This window comes from Aspergillus ambiguus (genome assembly GCF_047715705.1).
Source record: "Aspergillus ambiguus strain CBS 117.58 unplaced genomic scaffold BDV59scaffold_15, whole genome shotgun sequence".
NCBI classification, from domain to species: Eukaryota; Fungi; Ascomycota; class Eurotiomycetes; order Eurotiales; family Aspergillaceae; genus Aspergillus; species Aspergillus ambiguus.
The window spans coordinates 444,358-468,139 of record NW_027395528.1 but is presented as its reverse complement, the minus strand read 5'-3'; the positions used below and the strand labels follow the sequence as shown (position 1 = coordinate 468,139).

At 49.4% G+C, this 23,782-nt stretch overlaps 10 protein-coding genes across 10 annotated transcripts; 6 read left to right on the top strand and 4 right to left on the bottom strand.

Annotated features, from left to right (window-relative positions):
- Positions 1–28: 28 nt before the first annotated feature.
- On the top strand, positions 29–1,201 carry BDV59DRAFT_193215 (uncharacterized protein; the record flags this gene model as incomplete). Its single annotated transcript, XM_073692184.1, has 1 exon — positions 29–1,201. The coding sequence occupies one exon, from the start codon at positions 29–31 to the stop codon at positions 1,199–1,201; it is 1,173 nt and encodes a 390-aa protein (XP_073548152.1).
- Positions 1,202–4,852: 3,651 nt separating this feature from the next.
- Positions 4,853–6,643, bottom strand: BDV59DRAFT_207848 (putative MFS transporter; the record flags this gene model as incomplete). Its single annotated transcript, XM_073695085.1, has 5 exons — positions 4,853–5,381; positions 5,432–5,905; positions 5,963–6,041; positions 6,094–6,320; positions 6,377–6,643. The coding sequence occupies 5 exons, from the start codon at positions 6,641–6,643 to the stop codon at positions 4,941–4,943; spliced, it is 1,488 nt and encodes a 495-aa protein (XP_073548151.1). The 3' UTR covers positions 4,853–4,940.
- Positions 6,644–7,127: 484 nt separating this feature from the next.
- On the top strand, positions 7,128–8,640 carry BDV59DRAFT_207846 (putative endo-polygalacturonase; the record flags this gene model as incomplete). The annotated part of the gene is made up of 6 exons (XM_073695084.1): positions 7,128–7,147; positions 7,269–7,397; positions 7,432–7,814; positions 7,897–8,093; positions 8,126–8,390; positions 8,438–8,640. 6 exons carry the CDS (start codon positions 7,128–7,130, stop codon positions 8,638–8,640), a joined length of 1,197 nt encoding a protein of 398 aa, XP_073548150.1.
- A 133-nt stretch (positions 8,641–8,773) lies between these two features.
- Positions 8,774–10,427, top strand: BDV59DRAFT_193212 (putative GPI anchored protein; the record flags this gene model as incomplete). Its single annotated transcript, XM_073692183.1, has 3 exons — positions 8,774–8,890; positions 9,209–10,050; positions 10,100–10,427. 3 exons carry the CDS (start codon positions 8,774–8,776, stop codon positions 10,425–10,427), a joined length of 1,287 nt encoding a protein of 428 aa, XP_073548149.1.
- A 770-nt stretch (positions 10,428–11,197) lies between these two features.
- Positions 11,198–12,653, top strand: BDV59DRAFT_207845 (glycoside hydrolase family 88 protein; the record flags this gene model as incomplete). Its single annotated transcript, XM_073695083.1, has 2 exons — positions 11,198–11,287; positions 11,343–12,653. 2 exons carry the CDS (start codon positions 11,198–11,200, stop codon positions 12,651–12,653), a joined length of 1,401 nt encoding a protein of 466 aa, XP_073548148.1.
- Positions 12,654–12,673: 20 nt separating this feature from the next.
- Positions 12,674–15,607, bottom strand: BDV59DRAFT_30298 (putative C6 transcription factor). The gene is made up of 2 exons (XM_073696159.1): positions 14,471–15,607; positions 12,674–14,424 (listed from the first exon to the last, which is right to left on the bottom strand). The coding sequence occupies exons 1-2, from the start codon at positions 15,305–15,307 to the stop codon at positions 12,835–12,837; spliced, it is 2,427 nt and encodes an 808-aa protein (XP_073548147.1). The 5' UTR covers positions 15,308–15,607; the 3' UTR covers positions 12,674–12,834.
- A 968-nt stretch (positions 15,608–16,575) lies between these two features.
- BDV59DRAFT_178125 (putative hexokinase) lies at positions 16,576–19,077 on the top strand. Its single transcript, XM_073689719.1, has one exon. It carries the CDS (start codon positions 17,162–17,164, stop codon positions 18,797–18,799), a length of 1,638 nt encoding a protein of 545 aa, XP_073548146.1. The 5' UTR covers positions 16,576–17,161; the 3' UTR covers positions 18,800–19,077.
- BDV59DRAFT_178124 (uncharacterized protein) lies at positions 19,078–19,937 on the bottom strand. Its single transcript, XM_073689718.1, has 3 exons — positions 19,502–19,937; positions 19,404–19,443; positions 19,078–19,335 (listed from the first exon to the last, which is right to left on the bottom strand). The coding sequence occupies exons 1-3, from the start codon at positions 19,870–19,872 to the stop codon at positions 19,111–19,113; spliced, it is 636 nt and encodes a 211-aa protein (XP_073548145.1). The 5' UTR covers positions 19,873–19,937; the 3' UTR covers positions 19,078–19,110.
- A 163-nt stretch (positions 19,938–20,100) lies between these two features.
- BDV59DRAFT_30276 (cytochrome c oxidase assembly protein COX14) lies at positions 20,101–21,182 on the top strand. The gene is made up of 2 exons (XM_073696158.1): positions 20,101–20,615; positions 20,686–21,182. The coding sequence occupies exons 1-2, from the start codon at positions 20,300–20,302 to the stop codon at positions 21,147–21,149; spliced, it is 780 nt and encodes a 259-aa protein (XP_073548144.1). The 5' UTR covers positions 20,101–20,299; the 3' UTR covers positions 21,150–21,182.
- Positions 21,183–21,498: 316 nt separating this feature from the next.
- On the bottom strand, positions 21,499–23,272 carry BDV59DRAFT_30272 (3-deoxy-7-phosphoheptulonate synthase). Its single transcript, XM_073696157.1, has 3 exons — positions 23,025–23,272; positions 22,911–22,966; positions 21,499–22,813 (listed from the first exon to the last, which is right to left on the bottom strand). Exons 1-3 carry the CDS (start codon positions 23,065–23,067, stop codon positions 21,800–21,802), a joined length of 1,113 nt encoding a protein of 370 aa, XP_073548143.1. The 5' UTR covers positions 23,068–23,272; the 3' UTR covers positions 21,499–21,799.
- Between the last annotated feature and the right edge of the window lie 510 nt (positions 23,273–23,782).

Here is a 23,782-nt window from a genome sequence, read left to right as displayed (position 1 = left end):
ACGAACTCTGTCTAGGGCGAAAGGCAGAATGGCCTGGTTTCCGTCACAATGGAATACCAGTAACGAAGGCTGGAAATTCGAGATTGTTAGTCTTCTGGCCGTCATCGGAGGATCCACCATTGAGAAGCATAAACAAGCTATCACGGCGTCTCGTCTGGGGGTAATACCGCGTCTTCTCCCGGCACCGGATACTCTCCTTAATACAGACCGACCGCTGCGACTCCCCTCAGTTAAAGATGTGACTGTCTACGGGGTGCATTCCGGCACACATACGAACGAGCTGAACTTCTTCGCCAATATAATCCACAATGTCGAATCACTGGCATCATATGAGTTTCGGCTTTACAGCATTACATATGGACCCAAAGAACATGATGTCGAAAAGATCGATAAGACTGGCGAAAAGGATGTCGAAAATATCGGTAACACTGTCAAAAAGGATGTCTTTATCCCTGTGAAGACACTGTCAATGTTGAATGCTGTCACCGTGTTCTCCATCATCATGACAATCGGGCTATTCATCTTGGCGGGTATTAGTTATGACGGTGTCGCCCTTATTGGCCTAGTCAGCATGTCTCTTTCTACCAGTGCTGCCTGTCTGTCGGCACAATGGCGTCCTAAACTCAATACGCGGCCCAATAGAACCGACGTTCCCCCCGGTGATGTGGCTATTAAGACCCGTGGAGGTGCCATTATAATTGTGCAATGTCAGGAGGAAATTACGCGCGAATTATATCTCGGGATGGATACTTGTCAGTATACATTTACTGGTCAAGCACACCAGGCGTTACTCGCAACCAGCACAATTCTTCTTATGGCCGCAATCATCTTCTTTAGCAACTGCGGGCGTACCATGCAGGTCGCAGTCGGCGTTGCGTACATCATTCTGAACATTTTGTACTGGGTGATGGCGTTATTACAGTCTCCCCAGAAAGCCAGTTGGGATATAGACCGGTATCATATAGAGACACTCCTAAAGGATGATAAACCCAAGTCCTTTACGGAAGTGCTTTGGTACGCCGTTCGCGAGACAAAGTGCATTGACTGGATCAAGAATGCTGGTTTGGCACCAGGCACGGAATCCTGGAATCGCTGGCTGCAAGAGGCTTTGAAGAATTGCGACAACCCCGAATGGGACGCGGTCGGTGCGAAAAACCAGCTGATGAAGGAGGCAGCCAGGAACGAGAAGGAACAGAAGTAGGAAGATAGTATAGATCGTATCCTGTTTAGGTATCGTTGGCAGCCAACTGGAGAGTCTTTTTTGCTTACCCCATGAATTTTTTTCTGTGCAGTCCCGACCCCTAGGGGAGTACATTCGGCTCAATTATCACTATCACGAGCTGAACTCACCATATATTCAATTATGAACTAGTCTCCTGGTCGAGTTCCCTCGTACCCATCAATCGGTGACCTGATCTCTCCCGACTTGACGTCAGAGCTGCTGAAGCTTTCTCCCGTTGTCAATCTATCGGCAATTCTAATCTAAGTACAAATCTGAGATAGTCCACGGTGTTCGGACTTGAAGCTGTCAGTAGTCAGTCTCATTCATTGTCCGTAATTTTCTGTGGACGTTTATCCTGGAGACTCCTCCCTCCAAATACGGAGTTTATAAATGACCAGGGTAGAATCAAGTAGGGTTATAAGGATTTTATTCAAAATAGAGTGGATGTCACAATTGTCTAAAGGAAAGGCAGTGTTTATATCTTGATTAATCGGATTGGGCACATGCTGTCAGTACAAGGAGATAGCATAGTGTAAGCATGTACATCAGTTATAGGGCACAGATCATGCTCCATTTTATGGAAGGAATAGTATGCCAGTTCCGCGAACGGCTGGATACAACCGCCCAGGCTGGGAAATCGGGTTACCATTGAACAGCTAAATGGTCGGCGACGTTAAGCTGAGCTACAAGATTTACATGGTCGTACACTGTAAGAAACATGGGTCACCTATAGCCGAGTCCTGTCTGTTCATATCGACCTCCGAGATGGACGACGTGGAACTTAATAAGTTTAATAATTAGCAACAGACAATTTAAAATAAGAATCCGCGCCAGAAATGATACCCTTCTAGTCCTACTTCCTCTGAGAGGCTCTGTATTGCATTTTCAGATTGCGACACAGACATTCGCGTGATGATCATCGTTGCTCCGAATGATAGACGGATAATTCGTACCCAGGAACATCCTGCTGCTCAAGATTGTCATTAATTCATAGATACCAGAGAGACCCGCACATATTTAAGTGTTGGGTTCTATGGAGGATGCTTATGAAGTTTCGAAGATGTTCCATCGTAAACGGTCCCCACGACCCAGCGAGGGGCTAGGCGCCGGATGCCCATGACGAATAGAGGATTCAGTCCAGTTTGTTATAAATCCACATTTTACATTGTTAAAAATGGGAATTCACCTTCCATTCTTGCGCTTTAAGCGATAACCTATATTTAGGATAAAGGTCCTGGCGGGAAAGAGTACCCTTCACGGAATATAAGCATCGGTCTATAGGAACTGAAGGATAGTAACTCTGCGTAACTCTAGCTATACCGTATTTCTGTAAGACGAAGAGATCTTTATCTCTACGTATATTAACCTAGCCGAAAGGGATAAGCGGGTAATAAATTGCACTACCTTTCTAATAAGTAATAAACTTTTTATCTCCTTTACAGACCGTAGTACCGATAATCGTACTACTTAGAATCTAGTAACTCGCTAAATTACGGATAATAGCTCTATATTAGATTTAGGTTCTATACGAGTACTTAGTCGAGAACTAGCTAGTAAAAAGCGTTTAGCTTAGTTAGTGTCAGACGTATGGTCTGATGCCTCCAACTAACTATTTCGGGATTATTTATGTTTTGCATTGCTTATTGAATCACTGCATTATTCACTGGATCATCCCTATGCGTGCCATACTAAGTCATTCATTCACTCCCTATTTATTCCATTCTGATTCACTGTTCATTCCATGCTTACCCCTTCTGATTCAGACCCTTCATTCGATTCAGATTCACAGCCCACATCTGCCCACATCTCTGCAATATATATATGTGGCCTGTTTCCATGATTCTTTTGAGGACTAAGGACATGAGTTTCCAAAGAAGGTGTATTCTATTCTTCTGACTTATCTCTCACTTTCTACTTATTCCTTCCTTAGATTTCTATGCGTTCCTCCTAGAGATCTAAGTATTCAGCGAGGAACATCTAAAGTCAAATCGAATTAGTTAGAATTCTTCTGCAGCTATACCGAACTCCCGAGAGTTCCATAGTAGAAACTATCGAAATAAAAAATAAGAGAAAGTTAAAAAAAAGTAGGAGCTTCTCTCGATAAATCTTATAAAATATATAGATTAGGAGTTCCTATCTTTTTTTTTTTTCTAGTATCCTTTTATATAGACTCGAGAATATATTAGTACGAGTATTCTTACGCTATCTACTAATTTAATAATAAGGATAAAGTGCTGCGTAATAATTAGCGTAATATATTCGATTACTATTCTATATTTTATCTTATAGTATACTGCTATTGCGTGCGCTTTAAGTTACTTGTTTAAGTTACTTATTTTTTTTTTTTTTTTCGGTTTCTGTTTCCTAGATAAGTCTCGCTGAGCGGTTAATTTATATATCTCTCTAGACCGCGCTAATATAAAATAATATAAAAGAATTGCTGTACTTAGCTATACTCTTATTTGATTAGAATATATTTCTCTGTACTTTTTAAAATTCTAATACTACAATCGTATTATAAGAATAATAAGATTATTTAATAAGAGACTATTTTTTTCTATCTCCTCTTTATAAAGGCCTACTTTCTCTTTTAAACCTTACTTTATTTACTATAATTCTAGTTACTTGCATCCAAAGATTATAGTTATAAAGATATACTAACCTCTCTAACTATTATAGAAATATTTTCCGACGTATTATAACTCTATTATAAAAAAAGCCTAGTCTCGAAATCTCTGCGGAACTTATCGAGAGTTAATATTATTAGTATTTTCTTGCTCCTAAGTCTACCTTTTATATTTTTAGCTATAAATTCTAGGAATCCTTTATAGGATCGAATATTAGGTAGAGATATAGCTATTAGATATAGGATAAGGAATCTACGATCTATTAGTTTCTAGTCTTCGGCTCTATTAGGGTACCTATAACTAACTTATTAAATTTTCGAAGAGCTTGATTGTACTTCCCTTCAGTGCGTAGGAGAATAGCTTAAGTTATCTCGGAGTTGTCGTAGTTATTTAGATTAATTATCTGGTTGAACGTTAATAGGCTTTTTCCTGCTATATTACTACGTCTTAGTATACAATGAATTTATGGTATAAGAGCGGTATAGGTTTAAAAAGAGAAGATAGACTATCTAGATATTAAAATCTTCACGCTTACGGGGGAAGAAGGTTGGCGCTTTTTCTTAGTTTTATTTGCGCAAATGCGACTTCCTACTAGCCTGGGTGTATAGTATTCGGGTGGGTGAACAGGGGCCTGAAGTGCCCTGAAGGAAGACTGAATAGGGCGGCAAGCCGCCCACACAGCGCCTGGTGACCACCGCCATACTTATGCTGTTGTATGTTTTCGTTTCACAATTCTTTTTTTTTTTTTGATCTGTCGGGGTTAGCGCTCTTGCTGCGCTACAGTCAGTCTTCCTCTACCTCTACAATGCCTGAATCCTCGCGGTTGTCTGAAATTAACAGCACCTTGCTTCGTCGGGTCTTTTTAAGTTGACGTCCCTTTAGCTGCAGTGGCCATCTGACACGTTAGAGCTATTGCATCTCGAAGGGCACGAGGTATCAAAAGTTCACTACAGTTGAGTCACAAAATGCTTGGCACTAATGGTGCTAAGTGAAATTGTGCTACAGAATCCCTCGAGATTGATGTTGCATAGCATTGGTCGGCCAACATGTAGCGAAGATATACATCTCGATTAACAACATCGCTACACCCATTAGTATACATAACGAAAGTTAGGGTTTTCCTTGTCAGTGAGGTCCTGAAAGGCTAAGTCGTGAGAGACCTCGCCTGTCAGCCGCACCTTAGATCGGTTCCTGGCCACGAGGATCCATCGAGTCACCACAGTGAGAATGATGTATACAGCATATATCACAATATGTGCTAAGAAGCCGTGGAGATACCTCGGGGCGTCTGATTGGAAAATTTGTGGCGCAATCAAATTGCCGACAGACCAGCCAATGAAGAGCATTGTCATTGTGACTCCCTTTTTGGTCTGACCCGCAATATTGCGTGTGATCAAGGAGATAATCATATTCCCCTCGGCCAGAAAGAACTGCGTACAGTAAAAGGCGATAAGCATGCCACCAGCATTCGATGCATTTGGAGTGACAACAAGAATCACAATGGTTCCGACGATTGCTGGGATTGCGCATAACTATAACATGTCAGTCGCTGCACATTGAAACCCTATCCGCCGGAGCTTACGATCATGACAATGCAGGTCTGCTGGAACCGCTGAGATGCCCACGCTGACCCAACCATGACTATTATGGTCCATGCCCCCTGGGCAATATTGAGAAGCTGTGTTTGCAGCAAAGTGAACCCAAACTCTTTAATAATGAGGTTTGAAAACACGCCAAGGCCACCAATGACCAAGTTAGCAACGGTGATGAGTGAGACACAACACCAGATAAAGGGGTCCTTCAGCGCCTCAATTATTTGGTACTTCTTGTACTCTTTATTCTCAATACCCGTCTCGTTAGCCCGAACTCGCTCGATCATTAGGACCTTATCAGCTTCACTGAAGCACTTGGCTGACATAGGACTATCGGGAAGGAAAATGCCGATACACACGGCCCAGACGCATGTCGCGACACCGAGAACAAGAAATAGAAGCTGCCAATTTTCGATCGGTCCATTGTTGTAGTGAGAAACACCAAAGGCAAGGAGGCCACCAATCTTTTCAGCGGCAAATTAGTTGAGCTTTCAAATCTGCTGAATGACATATTTGCTTACCATCAAAGACACACCTGACATGCAGTACCATATAGAGTTCAAAACGGATTGTTCTTCCCGCCTAAACCACATCGAAGTACTTAAACGAATAAACAACAGTGCGCTTCAGGAAAAGGGTTTCGGGGTCTCACAGTAACATCATTGCGGGTTGGATGCAACTTTCGAAGAAACCCAAGAGAAATCGAACTGCCATTAGAGGGGCAAATCTTGTCGCGGCTGCGGAACATGTCACAACCGCTCCCCAGATAAACACATTGGTCGCTAGTGTTTTCCCAAGAGGAAGCTTCTGCAGAAGGAAGTTCTGTGGATACTCGCCGGCGAGAATACCAAAATAGAGAATTGTTCCTAACCACGAATACTGAGAGGCGGTATCAGCAAAGCCCCCTACCTAGTATTGAGGAGCAAGCGGCATACCTGCTGACCCACAAGATTGGCATCCTCCTGGATTCCCATGATAGAAGCATAGTTCACGATTCCCTTGTCTAATGATTGACAGAAGTAGGTTATCAGTTGGATAGGGACGATCCGCCAGGTGATCTTCCAAAAAAGTCTTTTGTTGGTGGCCTCGTCGATTTCAATTTCGGGATCAACAACGCATGTATTTGGTTTCTCCATTGTCTTTGAGTCATCACTCGGTGCACTGGAGCCCTGCGTCTCCTCATGTTCGGCAGTGACATCCATATCGGTATCTTTTGGAGGCATCATGGCACCGTGCGAAGAGTCGCTGCAATGAAATAGACAGTTTTCAAGTAAATGAATTGACGATGATGGCTCCAGGAAGATATATCGCACCAGTTATCTATACCTGCTTCTTGGTACCTAGCCCATGCTTCAATCATTGGGGCGGACAGGAGAGACTCTAATAGCGAAGGATAGCTGGTTCAATATCCGACCTATCGCGGAGACAACGCCGGGCATTCGCCGGGTGAGCTTTATCGGAATAATACCAAAAGCGTCAAGTCCATGCATATGCCCAATGAATACAATAATCATCGGGCTTTGTGATCGTCGACAACCCCATTCATCAGTTTCCCCGTTAGTGGCAAGCGAAGGAGGGGACCCCACATTGTGTGCAGTACGGAAAGGCTCCGGTATCTTCCCCGGACACCGTACCCTAATCAGTTCTCCACTCCGTCCGCCATCGTGGCCTGTCACTAACAAAGCAATGGTGCAAGTGAAATACAAGTAAACAAAGCATACTTCATTTTCGGTAGCAGAAACAATTGTCTCAGGTCGAAATGTGTTACCCTTCGAACAAAGACAACGCGGATTTACCTGTCGCTGCGTAAAAGGTGCCGTTGGCCAGCTCTGACTTCATTGTCGAAGCTCAATCGGCTACACAGTACGCAGAAGTTACATGGGATCAGGTACGAGCATATGCCACTGACGTTGCGAATATAGACGTAACATCAAACACGTTTAATCTCCACACCGTGTCCTTTGCATCAACCGACATTGGCAGCAACCAGGTTCAAGGTCACATATACAGAAGACCAAGTTGAATCGACCACTATTCGCCCGGTTTCTCGAAGGATAAAGGTACACTTAGAAGGAAACACAATCTGCTTTACTTTGGCGAGTGCGCAGGATGTGATGCTCGAGCTGGATGGCAGCAAATGGATCGCTCTTCATCTTACGAAAGACATCGATTCAAATGTACCAACAGGGGACACTGATGATGCCTGGTATTTTGGTCCTGGTGTTAATCAAGGGTCGGCATACGCAAAGATCACCGATGGAGCCAATCTTATGGTGCCCTCCAACAAAACGGTCTACATCTTTCAGATTGAACTTGTTGGAGTATCGAATAGCGCTGTGCGTGGTCAAGGATTTATCCTCTCATCAAAGAGCGGTTATATACACCGAGAGCTCGACGGAGTTATCCATATGAGCAAGGCAAGCAAAATAATGAGTGGAAGGAGTCACTTCTCTAGGCGCAAACGAATTTAGTCTCACAATGGGAGAATGCGAGAATGCCGCTATCAGTGGTTATCGATCTTTCTCTTCTGCTGCAGACGGAGATGGGATTAACATCTTTTGCTCATCTAATATTATGATTGATAACTGCTTTCTACACAGTTTCTACGCAATTAGGATGACACCATTGCCTTATATTTATATCACTGGGACTGTTATGGAGACTAAAATAATATCACTATCCAGAACTGTGCTCTTCTTCCAAATATCGCCCACGCTGTTAATATGGGCACACATGGCAATCTGAAAAAGCCAGAGATAATGAGCAATGTGATAATTAGAAACATCGATATACTAGACCACGATGAGAGCCAGCTATGGTACCAAGGGTGCATCGCCATTAATGCGGTTGACATGAATTCGCTTCATAATATATCTATCGAAGATGTCAGAGTCGAGCGAATCTCACGCGGCGAACTCTTCAATATACAGGTTATGAAAAAAATGAAATGTGGAGTATCGCCCCTGGACGAATGGCACGTAACATCATTATCAAAGATTTGTCCTTGAATTTCCATGACTCTGGAGTTGTAAACCCGTCACAATTGCTAGGTTATGACCAAACCAGGAGAGTGGAAAATATCACTTTCAAGAACCTCAAGATAGGAGGCCCATTCATTCATGACAACATGGAAAAGCCTAGATGGTATATGGTGTCTGATTGTGTTCCTCTGATGTTAATAAACACGTTGAGGGAGTGAAGTTTCTGAGGTCAGAAAACCAGTAACACTTATCGCGGGTTAATGCGTTCTGTTACTACGACTCATTAATAAATAATAGCAAAGTGACATGCCGTAATTCTTCATACTATTCGAGATACCAGCATAACTTTGCATGTCGTTCATGTGGCGCTCTATATGTCGGAGTCCGGAGGAAGTAGCGGAGCACTGCCAAGTGGTATCTGATACTGCTACTCCGGGAACTAGCCTTTGGAACCCAGTAGATGTCAAAGTACGTTTCAGATCACCAAAACTGGAACTATTTCCTTTGAATGCGGAGAAGCATACGCAAGGCCAAAGACTATTCTCTGGCGGCCGGAACAATGCCGTGTCTCAAATGTTGTAGAATCTCTAAAAACCACAAATTCCCATTTGGCTCAGGGGATGCTCTATAAATTTCCCATTGTTTTGTAACATTCTTCTCGAATTTACTGCCACATTAAACGACGCTACTTTAACCCTGGAAGCTAATATGTTCCTGTCCAATTGGTTACCATTCTTGACCTTTGTCGTTACGGGTCTCGCGACACCAAGTGTGGAACGATTCAAGCATCCAGGTGCCCTACACTCGCTCAATGATATTCAAAGAGTTAGGGCCCGAGTCCAGGATGGATCTCAACCCTGGTATAGAGCATGGGAGCATCTGGAGTCAAGTGTACTGGCCCAGACCTCATGGTCAGCTTCACCGCATGCAATCCTAGTGAGAGGTAGCAATTCTACATACCAACCCTCTCCGGCAGAGAACTACCCAGATGCGTACCGCGACGCTCACTCTGCGTACCAGCTCACACTGCGCTGGCTGATCGGTGGGAATATTTCTTATGCGGAACACGCAGTGAGAATACTCAACAGCTGGAGCTCCGTTCTGCGCGATATTAATGGCACAGAAGACAAGTACCTAGCTGCTGGTCTCCATGGGTACCAATTTGCCAATGTAGCGGAGCTTCTCCGGATATATCCGGGCTGGACAAAGGACAACCAGTTGAATTTTGCACATATGCTCACTGACGTGTTCGCGAAGTACAATCGTGATTTTCTTGAGCATCACAACTACAAGACCAATTTCTACTATGCAAATTGGGACCTCTGCAACATTGCGTCCTTGATGGCCATTGGAATTTTCACCGACGACAGGGACATGTTTAATTACGCGACACATTACTGGCAATATGGTTTGCCAAGCGGTGTTGTCGTCAACGGTGCCTTGCCTTTCTTCTCCATTGCTAATTTCACTGAGCCGGGCTCGGGAAAGCGCCTAATGGAAATTCAAGAGTCGGGACGGGATCAAGGGCATTCGCTGTTGTGTACGACCCTGCTTGGCGTTATTGGACAGCAAGCCTGGAACCAAGGCGTTGATCTTTTCTCGACGTATGAACATGAGATTCTGAACGGGTAGGTACATACTTATATATATTAGGGAGTGCACTGACGCCGCCGACAGGGCCGAGTACGTCGCAAAGTATAATACGAACCATTCGGTTCCTTATCAGTCGTACACCAGCTGGGAAGGCCTTTTGAAGTCCATATCAGCTGACTCCCGATTCGATGTTAGACCCGGATATGAAGTAATTTACTCCCACTATTCCTCGATCAAAAACATAAATGCTTCTTGGTCTATGGCATATCGGGACTACGTAAACAGGAATCTCACTGCTAACGTGGAAGGTGGTGGTGGTGACTATGGGCCCTTATCCGGTGGTTTTGATATACTTGGCCATGGGACCTTGATGTTTCGGCTCCATCCAGAGGAGAGAAAGGAGGCCTTTTGACAGACGAGAGAATAATACATGTGGAATTGGACTTTTGAAGTATGCTGTGGCCTGGAAACGGATGCGTGTTTGCAAATTTCGCTTTACTATAGGTTAATGGAAATACAATAGAGGTATTTACAGTTTCTGTGAATCCCATGCATCCTATACCATAAATTTCCTCCAATATTTGTACAACTCCTGCGTTCCAGGCAGCTGTCGTCTTCCATTGCGGCTCCTGCCCGGCAGTAGTTAACGCTGTCCTTGGTTGGAAGAAGGAGACCATATCGAAATATCATGTCATTCGGCCATGAATGTCCGAAACAGTAAACTGGACGGGGAGTTTTCTACTAATTCCTCCGGTTGGCCGGAAAGTGCGAAAGACTGGTATTAGAGCTGGTGCTGGCATGTTGCCGTCATTTATCCCGAAGTCCGGTAGGCTCCACCATTCCGATAGACGAGGACCTTGAAATCCACTGGTTAATATATAAGGCCTTTATTAATAAGGAATGATGTTCCTTCCTGGTATTATAGAAGATCAGGTGTTCGAGCACTGATTAAAGCTATCGAAACGGCGGTAGCCAACGTGCAAAATGGCCCGTCTAACATTGGAAGAACAACCGCACTCATTCGCTAAAGTCTCGCAATCTTTGAAGCGGAAATTTAGTGTACGTGAATCCTATATGTCGATAACCGACACTACCTATGTTTATATAGAGTACGTATCACTGACGAGGCCAAAGGGACACGGTTCCCAGCAATCTCAGACAAATGGAAAGGGATCTGAGGTGATGCAAACGCTTCATTCTGCAATTGACTCTCTGTATTGTGAAGCGGTAGCAGCAAGAATATGGTACGTGGCAAGCAAAGCATTGGACAGAGTAAGTATATTCTTGTCATTCAGGACCGCTATATGAAGGTTAAAAAGGTATGCAGAGTGAGCCACCGACGTTATATCCCGAATACACCGGAAAAGATGGAGAAACGTACATATACCGACACTTGTCATTTTGGACCTCTGGATTTTTTCCGGGATCTTTGTACCTCCTCTTGGAACGTCGGATCAAATACTCTGGTGCCATCATGCACTTTAAGCCGCACGCCCTCCAGCATCAGCACCTGTGTCAATGGTGGACCGAAAATCTCCACCAAAATGCCCTCCTCAAGACCACGCATGACCTCGGATTTATGATCGCACCCTGGGCGATAAAAGCATGGGAGCTATACCGAGATGCGAGAGCATTCAGTAGTCTTTCCCTGGCAGCCCACTCTCTAGCTGGCCGATTCTGTCCCAAGGTAGGCGCAATTAGGAGCTGGGATACATGTGTCACAAAGCGCTACTCCTTTACGGACCCATCCAAAGACTATTTGGTCATTATCGACAACATGATCAATCTCGACATGATATTTTGGGTGGCAAGGGAGACAAGTGATCGATATCTCTATGACATCGCAGTAGCCCATGCGAGGACGACGCAAAAGCACCATATCCGTCCCGATGGTACTACCTACCATGTGGTAAATTTCGGATCATCAGGCTTACCAAAGGAGAAGTTGACCAACCAAGGGCTTAGCGATGAGAGTTGCTGGGCGCGCGGTCAGTCATGGGGCATTCTCGGATTCGCACAGACTTTCCATCATACTGGGGATGTGTCCTTCCTCAAGACAGCTAAAAATCTTGCGGACTACTTCATAAAGTCCCTACCGTCAGATGGCGTTCCTTATTGGGATTTCGATGCGCCTGTTACAAGTGAGACCCCCAGAGATACCTCTGCCGGAATGATTGCTTCATGTGGTATGCTTCTGATTTATAAAGCATGCAAACAACTTGGGCAGACCGAGGACTCGCTATACTACCTTCAAGGTGCGTTGCGAATACTCGAAGGTACAGTCACCAAATTCACGAACCCCCCAACATTCCGATTTGTTGAACACGCCTCCAAGATTACATTTGAGACTTATGAGGACGGACAACCATGTGACACGAAGCAGAAACAGGGTAGTGGTATAGTAAGGGTCGAGAATACATATCCCTCAGCCGACAGCGATCCGAATGGGTTGCAGCAAAGCCTAGAGGGGTATAAGCTCTCTAGGGCCGAGACTATTCTCACCGGCGCAACAATCAACAATTACGAGTTTGCGCCGAGGCGGTGGGCGAATCATGGGCTTGTTTACGCGGATTACTATTTCATACTTCTTGGTAACATGCTCCTTGATCTTGGTTTGATTCAAGCTCAAAGTGATTAGCATGGTTGGAACCAACACGACGCTTTGATTTATTGGAAATTTGACGGTCAACGGGACCAATCATATAGAATGCCCGATGGGAACTGGCTTTTGGTCCAGAATTACAAACATAGACTGCGGCAGAATTAGAATTCACAAATGCACCAGTATTCTGTGATTTGGAAAGTAAGTCTTTTCTAATTCAAAGACCTTCTTCCGCGCCGGAGCTTCCGCCACCAGTATTGATGGCATTATACCCTTGGATGGAACGCGAGCCAGGTAGATATGTTGGATAATCTGACCTGGGGTCATTCGTGTCATTCGTACAACTATTGTACGACTGGGAGATAGGGGTCCAGGCACCATGTCTTGGGAGCAATGATTCAGCAGACAGTGACGCATACATGGGGTCTTGAGATTCAGGCAGAAACAAGCTTGGGTCAAACGGGCTGGTCCCAGTCAATGGAGCAAATTGTTGCTGCAAAGAGAAAGGGAGAGGCGGGAAGGCGAGACTCAGGGAATTATGGAGTGAATCAGAAGGAGATACTCCAATATGAGTGCCTTCGCTTCTGTTTTCAATATGCAATGAAAGCTCTCCAATGGGGATATGCTCCTCGGATTCCTTGGAGGCGTTAGAAAGGCTTGGGCCTGTCTCGCGTGACGAATGCGTCGCATCCTTCTCAGACGAATCAGAATATGCTGTTTGTCTAATATCGAGACTATGACATGTGGATGCGGTGGAACCGTAATGCTGGCGAGCGTTGAGGAGGCGCTTTGCAAATACAGACGCCAGGTTTTCCTTCTCACTGTTGGGACCTGCCCATCGACGCGATATCTCCAACAGGTCTCCAATTAAAGTATCTAGTTGGTTGGCGACCGGAGATCCAGTATATCTTGAATATGTAAAAAGAACTCGGCCTGCGACAAACAGACAAAACGAAAACTGTGGGTTTAATATAATAGAAGAGTGATGTAAGAATCTCCGACCAACTGCTGAAATTTCTGATGCAGCTTCGAGACATGTCTCCGCGGACATGGCCGACGGCAGACGCACAGTGCAACGTTCCTTCCAGTCTCTGGGGGGATACGCAATACTTTGGTGTAGAAGGATAAGAGCTGTATTGTGGGTTATATGGGCCAGAGTAAGATTCGGATCCATGATCCCATCCTGGTTCAAGACTGAAGCATCTCGCCATTTAGAGGGGAGGGAAAGTTTCCACTGAACAAGGCGTAAATCAAGCTCTTTAAACTTCATCAGCCAAATTTGGGCTTTTTGAGTGTCCCGGAGGTCGAGCGCATGGTGCAGAAAGAAATTCACGACCAAAGTAAGTGATTCCGTGGCTTCTATGCAGTATGCAAAGCCACCGATTTCCTCGTCGACGGGAGAATCGCTCAAAAGACTATTGTCCGTGGATCGTGGACTGTCTGGTATTCCGCTTCTCTTGTCTAATATTCCGAATAAAGGCGTACGCACCTCTTGCTCCTTCTCCCAATGAGATCCTTCGCAGGGGAGACGGCGCTTGACATCTGCACTCGTCAGGCTTAGATTCCAGCCAGTTGATACACTGCAAAACCGGTCCATTAGAAAGACTGTCCAGAAGACACGACGCCGCTCCTCTGCCTGCCACCAGCTCTGGGATGGTTCCAAAAATACCATACGCTTGATGAGGAATTCCCCTGAGCATTCAGAACTATCATTTGTTGATTCTTCAACGCTGAGCTGCAACTGTTCTACAGTGCGACTCATACTGCCAATGATACTCCAAGCCGATGGGCCTTTCCCACTTCCGATCTAGATCGCATGAGACACGTTCAGACATACTATAGGAGACACTTACTGTATCGAAAGCGATGATGACGAGGGCCTGCAAATTCTTCACAGAGAATGATTCCATGCTATGAAGCATTACCTTCTGCCGGCTTGATCTTGCCATATGTGCCTTCGCCTCCACATCCCCAGCGTCTGGATGGCTCGCGAATCGAATGCATGTTGCAACCATGGCATGTAGAATATATATCGATTTAGCGCGTCCTTCTGGTGTTTCAATCTCCTGGCGAAACCTCCTCACATGAAGAATCGGTATCCAATGATGCACTTTGGCGAAGTAAAACTCAACGATCTCCTGAATCACCGGCCACGGCGGTAGCGCTTCCTGGTCCAGCTCTGTGCCCTGAGTCTCCGTCGACGGAGGTTGGATCCTTCTGCGCTTGGAGGCGCGATGGCCATTCGTGTCTGCCCGGACATCATCGCCTTCACTTAAGTCATTATTGTCTGTCCGAGGAGGGGATTGAGTAGCCCCCCAAGCCATGTCCAACATGGTATGTCTCACGCTGTCACGTGTCTGCGACAGGCTGATGTGCTCTTTACCGCTGGTACGGTCGGAATGGCGGCCAGTGAGTGCAGTATCCAAGATCTTCTGAAACATGATCCCCTGTCCGATAAACATGTTCTCCAGTGTCTCCATACGACGCTGGAGTTGTTCAACGGCCCCAGCCCGGAGGCCGGGCTTGAGTCGACCATTTTCGTAGATGCAGATAGTATCGAACTTCACACACTGCGAACACGGCTGTTCCCGATCGCATTTGGCCTTCTTACGTCGACATGACTGACATGCTGGGATTTTGTCTTTGTTTTCCAGCTGCTCTGGCTCATCTGCTGTCGCTCTGGGAGACATTGTGATAACGACGCTGGCGTTCAGCAAGTTGCTGTACGAGAGTCGGTTCCAACAAATCTCAGGAGAGCCGTTGAGAACGACTGAGTCGCAGCTTGATTTGAGCCTGCAGAATGTTTTCCTGCATGTGGAAATTCCCCGTGGAGCACCTCCGCATGATGCCGAATGTGGCAGGATGGCGAATCATTCCGGGTAATTCTAAATGTGGGGATCCCCATACGAGCGGCTATCGGCGAGAACTTGGGTCGGGCCATTTGCCGGAGATTGTCCGGATGGGTGTTGAGACAATCAAAATTATATCAAGGACACTGCGCAGCAATAGTTATAAGGAGCAATTTTCATAAGCAAGTTTCTAAACAAGAGACCCAGATGATCACTCACTCTATTTATTGCTCTAGGTATCGCTCTCTTCCTTATGTGGGGCTTACAGCAGTGAGCGTCAAGGTGATGGAATGAGTTTCCTGAGCACATGCGGTATGGCAGTAATAACAGTCGCCGGATAACCAACTAGTGAGTAATAGAGGATACTGCTGGATTGTCTAATGTAATCAATGATGGAACTGGGCTATTAAGAAAGAAAACCGAGATATCATGATATGACAGAAAATCTCTTGTTCCATCTGTTCTGTTGTACCATTGTTAAAATGCAACTTCTGGTAATTTGGGAGTAGGATATGTTGTATGTTTTATTTCCCCTAGTCATGTAGGAAACATAGTAGGTAGTCAGTTGACTCGTGAGGAGGGGAAGTATGTGGTGTTAGACCAGGAAGCGGTAACATCGGATCGGCACCGAAGATTGCGGCTATGAAGGCCCGGTAGGACCGAAGTGGTGGATCTGTACGACGGAGAGGTCCTACCTAATGTAGGTAGTACGCATTCCTGGAGGGAGACCCCCGGGTTGATAAGAAGGATCTGCTCCAGGATTGGAGACCACGTGGAGACGATGGATGAAGAAGCGACAAACGGATTGTGTGATCTGATAATCCGCACTGGAGGGTTTGTTTACTGGGGAAAGTGAGGGGGAGGAAGTATGGGGATGAGTCAGCAGGCTGAAACAATCATGTAACGTCATGGCTCCAGTCGGTGTAACAGTTCCCACTACCACCGTTGCACCCAGAGAGTCACAGCACGCAGTATTTCGAGACAGTGTAATGTAACTCTACCTCCGTTTACTCCTTACCTTGGGACCGTAGGGAGATCTATGAGTACTCGGTCGTAAGGTAGTAGGGCAGGAGGTAATATAAAGTAGGTAATATACTGACAGAGGGTAACTTCCACTGTGCCCAGGTGCCTTATGTAATCGTACCATACGTACGAATACCCCTGTTGATTCCAGTGGAAAGTTTCTCCCAATCGATCTGATAGAATCAACCTTACATCCATTCTATCTAGACCTCACCGACTGACGTTGTCCATGCTCTCAACGTAGACCGATACCACTCTATCTCCCTACCATCGTCCTCTCTTTTCCTTCTCTTTTCCGCTCTTCTCTTCTCTTCTCTTCTCTACCTACTTCCCTCTCCCTCGCTACCTTCACCGCTGACCTCCTGACTCAATTCCATTCTCCACCAAACACTCTCCCCCAGTGTTACCCTGTCTCTCATACTACTTGGCTCCATCCTCACATTGTCCTTCTGTCGCTTCATTTCTCTCCCACCACATTCCATTCTTGCATCTCCTCCCCCCTACCATGTCCCTATGAAATCATCTCCGTTGACTCTCCCTCTCCCTTCCGTGATTATATCCAACCCGCCCCGCCCCTTCATTCCCGCCACGAATCCTGGGTGACTCCCTCCTCTTTTTCCTCCTCCTCCTCCTCCTCCTCCTCTTCCCCTCCCCCTGTTCACCATCTCCATCATGTCCGGTCCTCTCATCAAAGTCCTGCACCGGATGCAGGAACTGTTCGCCAATGTCTTTGCCGCTCTCGAAGCCATGTTGTTGTTCCCTTCCCTCTTTCGGGACCCGTCTCGTAGGCGCCAGAAGCCATTCCGCAAGCCATACTGGCGGCGTCGCTCCCTGGATGAACTGGCCGATGAGGTCGACCATCTCTTCACCGCGCCCCTGACCACCCTCAACATGATGGCCATGTCGGGGAAGATCCGGCAGCAATTTAGATCCTGCCTACAGACCAGCCCCGTGTGCATGCTGCCGTCCTACAACCATGCCCTCCCCTCCGGTGTCGAGTCCGGCACTTTCCTGGCCCTCGACGTCGGCGGCTCCACCTTTCGCGTCGCTCTGGTCGACCTGCGCGGTCACGGCGACATGGAGATCCGCCGCGTCCACTCTTCGCCCATCGACAACGACGTCAAGATGCTGGAAGGCACCCATTTCTTCGACTGGATGGCCGCCAAGATCGACGCTATGCTCTCCGAAGTCGGCTCCACCTACGGCCGCGGCGATGCGCCGCTCCCCATGGGCCTTTCCTGGTCGTTCCCCATCGAACAGACCTCCATCAGCAGCGGCCTGGTCATCCACATGGGCAAGGGCTTCCTCTGCTCCAACGGCACCCTCGGCCAGGAACTCGGCGATCTCATCGTGCAGTCCTGTCGTCGGCGGAGCCTCAATGTGCGCGTCGACGCCATCGTCAATGACAGCTCCGCCACCCTCCTCTCCCGCGCCTACCTCGACCCCAAGACCCGCATGTCCCTCATCCTGGGCACTGGCACCAACGTCGCCATCCACTTCCCCGTCCATGAGATCGGCCTCACCAAGTTCGGCACCCGGCCTCCCGGCTGGTTCGACTACGCCAAGCACGTCATCGTCAACAGCGAGATGAGCATGTTCGGCGGCGGCGGCGTTCTGCCCATGACCCGCTGGGACGACATCCTCAACCGCACCCACCTGCGCCCCGACTACCAGCCCCTCGAATACATGATCACCGGCCGGTACCTGGGCGAGATCCTCCGGCTGATCATCGTCGAGGCCGTCGAGACCGCTCGGCTGTTCGGCGGCACTCTCCCCCACTCCATGCGGGACGCCTACTCGTTCGACACCAGTCTCGTCGCCGCCATCGAAGCCGACACATCTCCTGCGCTGACCTCCTCCGCCGCCCTGCTCCAGAAGGAGCACACCTTCGTGGCCGCGCCGTCCGCCGAGGACATGAGGTTCCTCCGTCGCGTCTGCGAGACGGTGTCCCAACGCGCCGCCGGCTACCTGGCCACCGCCATCCACAGCATGTGGTGTCTGCGCAACGAGGTGGAGTCTCCCAGCGTGGCGGCCGCCGCAACGAAGGAATCCCAGCATGTGACGGTGGTGGAAAGCGAACCGCGGGACCAGAGTCTGTCGATCGCCTGCGACGGCAGCGTCATCAACAAGTACCCGGGATTCAAGGACCGGTGCCAGCGCTACCTCAACGCGCTGACGGAGGACACCAATGCGTCGAAGAGTCCGCTGGACGCCGCGTCCAGCCCGTGCATCCGCCTGGACCTGGCCCCGGAGAGCGCGATCCTCGGCGCTGCCGTAGCGGTGGCCGTGGCGGTGGCTGAGAAGGCATAGCCGGATATGGAGTGTTACCTTTAGAGATGTTGCTTTGTTCCTTTCATATGGGCGGGTGTTATGTGTTTTTTCTTCTTTCAGCTGGGCATGGCGTTTTACTGCATTGGATGGCGTTGGTTCGGCCCCTCGCTGGACGGTCGATTCTACGAAAATTCCCGCGCGCTCGAGCACGAGCACGATCACGATCCTTAGGCGAGCGGAATAGATGGCTGGGATAGAGACATGGACATGGTGTACATAATTAATAATGATACAGAAGGGCCGCATCGCCCGAGCTGTGGGTGTTCTCCGCGTAAGCGTAGGGTAAGTCTTCACTCACCCCCACATAGGTCCTGCAGCAACTCGAGCATGCGGCGCTGGAGCGCGGCGAGCTCCTCCGGCGAGAGGGCCGCTCGGGCAGCCGAGTCTGGCCGCAGGGCAAAGAAGGGGATCTGCAGGGCGCGCAACTCGGCCGTCATGGCGTCGGCCATGTGTCGCGAGGCGCGGTAGACTTTTGCATCGTAGTGTTGAAGTTCGGCCTGGTCGTCCTCGGCGGTCTGCGGGGAGTACTTTCGTCAGTGCTATTCGCCTCCTTCCTAAGGTTACTTCCTGTGCGGGACCATACCGAGACCTGGTTGGCGTCCACCGGCGCCCCGACGGATCGTCTAGCTGCCGTCAGTATGTGTACGGCGTACATATACGCCTGGCGACAAAGGAACATACAGAACCTCGTCCAGCTCCTTCTTCTTCTGCACGCGGGCGGTCTGTTTCGCGCGGAGAGCCTCGCGGCCCTGCCACCATTGGCGCTCGTGGTCGTGCTGGCGCTGGATCAGGCGACGGATACGGCGCTGCAGGTCGTCATTTTGCGACATGGCGCGCATAACATGCTGGAGGGCAGGCGGCCAGGATGTGATAGCGGAGGGGTCTTTCAGGGGGGTTGGAGTAGAGGATGGTCTTGGGGCATGGTGGGCGGAGGAGGGAAAGGCGTCTGGAGGCTCGTAGTCGTCGTCGGGGTTGACGGGAGGGGACTGTTGGGGTTGTTGGTTGGAGAAGGCGGAGAGGGTTCGTAGGACGGAGGAGAGGTCTGCATCCATTGTAGGAGGAGTGGCAGTGGTAGAGGGAGAGGTAGAAGTAGAAGTAGAGGTAGAAGTTATAGAGGTAGAGGTAGAGTAGATCAGGTGAGGATAAGGAAAAAAAAAGAAAAGAAAAGACACCACCCGGGATCGAACCGCCAGCGTCCATCTTATCGGCGACCAATGAGCACGCCGCCAGTCATCATCTCGAGCTCAGAAAAATTCCTCCGCATCCCGACGACTTCCTCTCGACATCAACAGCTCCAGCGGCTTCATCTCGTCCTCCGCCTGCTTCTCCCTGCATATTCATGTTCCTCACCCGGTGAACTCTCGCGTGGGCTCCAACGCAACTCATACGTGACCTCCATCCACCCGCCGTCCACCGTCTGCCATCCACCATCCACCCGTCCGTCTCCGTCATCCCTCCATCACCTCCTCCATCACAACCATGTCTCGATCCGCCGCAGACGCCACTCGCTTCACGGCCACAGGTCCCTACGCCAACGCCAAACCCAGCGCCGCCCCCTACAAACTCCCCGGCTTCATGGCCCCGACAAACACATCCCCGTCTTCCTCCGGCGGCCCCAACCCTAGCCCCAGCTCCGCCGAAACACCAAAGCAAAAGGTCGAGCGGCTGCGAGCACAAGCACGCGCCGCCCGGATAGCACAGTCGACGTCACGCGTCGACTCGATGATCGACGTGGGCCGACGGTTCGCCAATCGCGCCCACAAGGCGATGGTGTACACGCTGATTGCCGCGTCGGGTGAGTTCCCTTCCTCCCTTGGCTTTTTACCTTCCAAGCGCATGAACCACTAACCACTGAACGCAAATAGGCGTCTGTGGCGCCCTGACGGTGTACTCGATGGTCTCGCTCACGCTGTACAACCGTCGCCAGCGCGCGCTGTGGGTCGAGAACGAGCTACAGAAGCTGCAGGATGCCCGGACGGCGTACGTCGCCGGGTCCGCGACCCCCGAGCAGCTCGAGCTGCTGAAGAACGAGAAGATCGCCGAAATTGTCAAGCAGAAGAAGGCCGAGGAGAAGGCCCAACGCCCCTGGAACCAGCTCAAGACGTATCTGTTTGGTGGGCTGAAGGCCGATGAGCCGGCGGCGGATGCGAGTGCGAGTGCAACTGCTCCTGCGGGGGGAAACCCGCCTGGTGTGATGGATGCGCTGAATGCAAAGGCTCAGGCTGAGGCCCAGGCCCGGCCGGGACAGCTGGATGTGCTGGCGGAGAATGCGGAGTCCGCGGCTAAGCAGACGACGCGTAGTTGGAAGAGCTGGTTCACTGGTCGGTGAGGGAGCGGCCTTTCGTCCATACGGTGGACCTCTCCTCTGCATGATCCAATCCGGTTCGGTCGAAACTACCTCGGAGATTGAACTGAGCAAGCGTTCGGCCGCTTGATGTCGACTACTTCTCCCCGTGCATCGCATAATGGCTGTCTTCTTCCCATCTCCCTTGTACTCCATCCATCTGGGGTTACGGCGTCTGTCTGGTGTGTCTGTCTGTCTGTCTGAACCATGTAATACTGGGTCGGTGTCATATTGTACATATACTTCTTCTCCCTTGGTTACAGGTCTTCTGCTGAAACCCAAAAATATAGAGCATGTGGAACTGATCGACTACGGACGTCAAGGTTTCATTAAGATTCAATTCCTAGAGCACAGGTTGTATTGAAGTAGTACTTCACATCGTTTACTCCCCTCAGCGGGATGGAAACTTTTTGGGAACCCGGAACGGGCATCGAGGCCGTCCAGACTCCTCTCGATATAAAATGTCCCGAAAATAAACGAGAAAGGAATAAATGGACAATGCTAATGTCGAAGGTTTTCCAGGGGGGAAAAGGACGGGTAAAAAAGTACCAAGAGAAGTGAAGAACACGGCACTTAAGCTATGGTATCTAGACAAACAAATAAAGCCTCTCAAACACCAACCCACGCGGAACCCTCTAATGGGCTGCGCCGTTGGATTTACCGGAAGCCTTGGCAGCCCGGCGAGCCCGGACGGCATCGGCGAGGTCCTCCAGCACGTTGGCGGTGGTCTCCCAGTCGATGCAGGCGTCCGTGATGCTGACACCGCGCTTGAGGCCCGACGGGCCCTCGGCCGGCACCTTCTGGTTGCCCTCGTTGATGTTTGACTCGATCATGACGCCGATAATGGCGTCCTGGCCGGTGCGCATCTGTTCGGCGATGTCCTTGGCGACGAGGGGCTGGTTGCGGTGGTTCTTGTTGGAGTTGCCGTGCGAGCAGTCGACCATGACGACTTCGCGCTGGCCCTTGGCGCGGAGCGACTCGCGGGCGCTCTGGATGTTCTTGCTGTCGTAGTTGGTGCCCTTGCTGCCGCCGCGGAGGATGACGAAGCCGTGCTCGTTCCCGGAGGTCTTGGTGATGGCAGCGAGACCTTGCTTGGTAACACCGAGGAAGCGGTGGGGATGCGCAGCGGCCCCGATAGCGTCAATGGCAACGGTCAGGTTACCATCGGTGCCGTTCTTGTAGCCGATGGGGAAACTCAGACCCGACGCCAGCTCGCGGTGGAGTTGCGACTCGGTGGTACGGGCGCCGACGGCGCCCAGCGAGATAAGGTCGGCCAGGTACTGCGGGGAGATGGTGTCGAGCATCTCACTGGCGATGGGCATGCCCATGCCGGTGAGGTCAGCGTACAGCTTACGCGAGACGCGCAGACCCTTGTTGATGTTGTACGACTCATCGATATCGGGGTCGTTAATCAGTCCCTTCCAGCCCACCGTGGTGCGGGGCTTCTCCAGATAAGCGCGCATGATGATGCAAAGATCGGAGGAGAGCTTCTCGGAAAGGGCCTTCAGCTGACGGGCATACTCGAGCGCTGTCTCGGGGTCGTGGATCGAGCAGGGTCCCACAACCACCAGGAGCCGGTCATCCCGCTGCTCAATGATCTCGATGGCCTGGTTACGACCGGAGCGAACAGTGCTGATGGCATCCGGGGCCTGGATTAGACAAAGGTTAGCATCTGCATTGACAATTGCAAGATCCATGGCTGGCGTTGAGATGACTTTCGGAATAACGGAAATGGTTGTGACTCACAGCTGGGATTTCGGTCTGGAGGTACTGGGGAGAAAGCAGAGGATCGTATCCGAGGACTGCGAAGGAAGCTGTGAGAAAAGAACCCTCTTATGGATGAGAAAGAGGGATACATACCACGGGTGTCCTCGTTCACTTCGGTGGTCTTGATCAGAGGCATGGTCACTGCGGGAGGGGAGACTAGAAACTACAAGGTGGCAGTTGAGGGGCAGAGTCCAATTGACAACGACACGAATCAGACGGAGAGGTCGAGGAGCAGAGACGGACTCCTTTATAAGGCAATCAGCTGCAGGAGTAATGCAGGGAATCCCTCGCAGACAAAAATCCAACAATGAGAGTTGAGATGGAAATGAAGGAGAAGCAAACGGTGATCGACTGGGCAAAAAGTTGCATATCAGCAGGTGGAGAATGCCGATGATTCACACAGAAAAATTAAAGTGGCCAGTCACAGGCGGGTATTATGATTTTTCTCCATACCGTCGGATTACCAAGACACTCCCGGGACTGGACCGAGGTCCCTTTCGCGGCCACATTGCGTGTGAAGGGACGGAGGCATTTTCACAGGGAATGAATGACTCGTCGTGCCCTTGAGTTGCAATCTAGCTCCTGCATGAATACCTGTCCTACCTCCAGCATCAATGGAAATCTTCCGCTGGGGCCCACGAAGTCCCATGGTGCAGATGACGTTCTCAGCAAGGGATCTGAGAGGTGCTTCACCGCCGTATTGTTGTTTGATAGAGCAGATTCGGAAAGGATTCACCGCTGGGCTGTTTTCTGCACGACGCCCTTGATTGCTCGACCGTCCTGCGTACAGGATGATGTCTCCAGCGTCTGGCTCTCAAGCGAGAGGCGTTTTAGAGGCTGGCTCAATCGAA

What these genes read in the sequence shown, in the direction of transcription:
- BDV59DRAFT_30298 (XM_073696159.1), bottom strand. Translation starts at nt 15,307, where the DNA reads ATGTCTCCCAGAGCGACAGCAGATGAGCCAGAGCAGCTGGAAAACAAA. An exon ending in TCATCATCGCTTTCGATACA is followed by an intron (nt 14,425 to 14,470) that starts GTAAGTGTCTCC and finishes CATGCGATCTAG; the next exon opens with ATCGGAAGTGGGAAAGGCCC.
- BDV59DRAFT_178125 (XM_073689719.1), top strand. Translation starts at nt 17,162, where the DNA reads ATGTCCGGTCCTCTCATCAAAGTCCTGCACCGGATGCAGGAACTGTTC.
- BDV59DRAFT_178124 (XM_073689718.1), bottom strand. Translation starts at nt 19,872, where the DNA reads ATGGATGCAGACCTCTCCTCCGTCCTACGAACCCTCTCCGCCTTCTCC. An exon ending in AAGGAGCTGGACGAGGTTCT is followed by an intron (nt 19,444 to 19,501) that starts GTATGTTCCTTT and finishes GACGGCAGCTAG; the next exon opens with ACGATCCGTCGGGGCGCCGG. An exon ending in TGGACGCCAACCAGGTCTCG is followed by an intron (nt 19,336 to 19,403) that starts GTATGGTCCCGC and finishes TACTCCCCGCAG; the next exon opens with ACCGCCGAGGACGACCAGGC.
- BDV59DRAFT_30276 (XM_073696158.1), top strand. Translation starts at nt 20,300, where the DNA reads ATGTCTCGATCCGCCGCAGACGCCACTCGCTTCACGGCCACAGGTCCC. An exon ending in CACGCTGATTGCCGCGTCGG is followed by an intron (nt 20,616 to 20,685) that starts GTGAGTTCCCTT and finishes GAACGCAAATAG; the next exon opens with GCGTCTGTGGCGCCCTGACG.
- BDV59DRAFT_30272 (XM_073696157.1), bottom strand. Translation starts at nt 23,067, where the DNA reads ATGCCTCTGATCAAGACCACCGAAGTGAACGAGGACACCCGTG. An exon ending in AGTGAACGAGGACACCCGTG is followed by an intron (nt 22,967 to 23,024) that starts GTATGTATCCCT and finishes CTTCCTTCGCAG; the next exon opens with TCCTCGGATACGATCCTCTG. An exon ending in TCCAGACCGAAATCCCAGCT is followed by an intron (nt 22,814 to 22,910) that starts GTGAGTCACAAC and finishes TGTCTAATCCAG; the next exon opens with GCCCCGGATGCCATCAGCAC.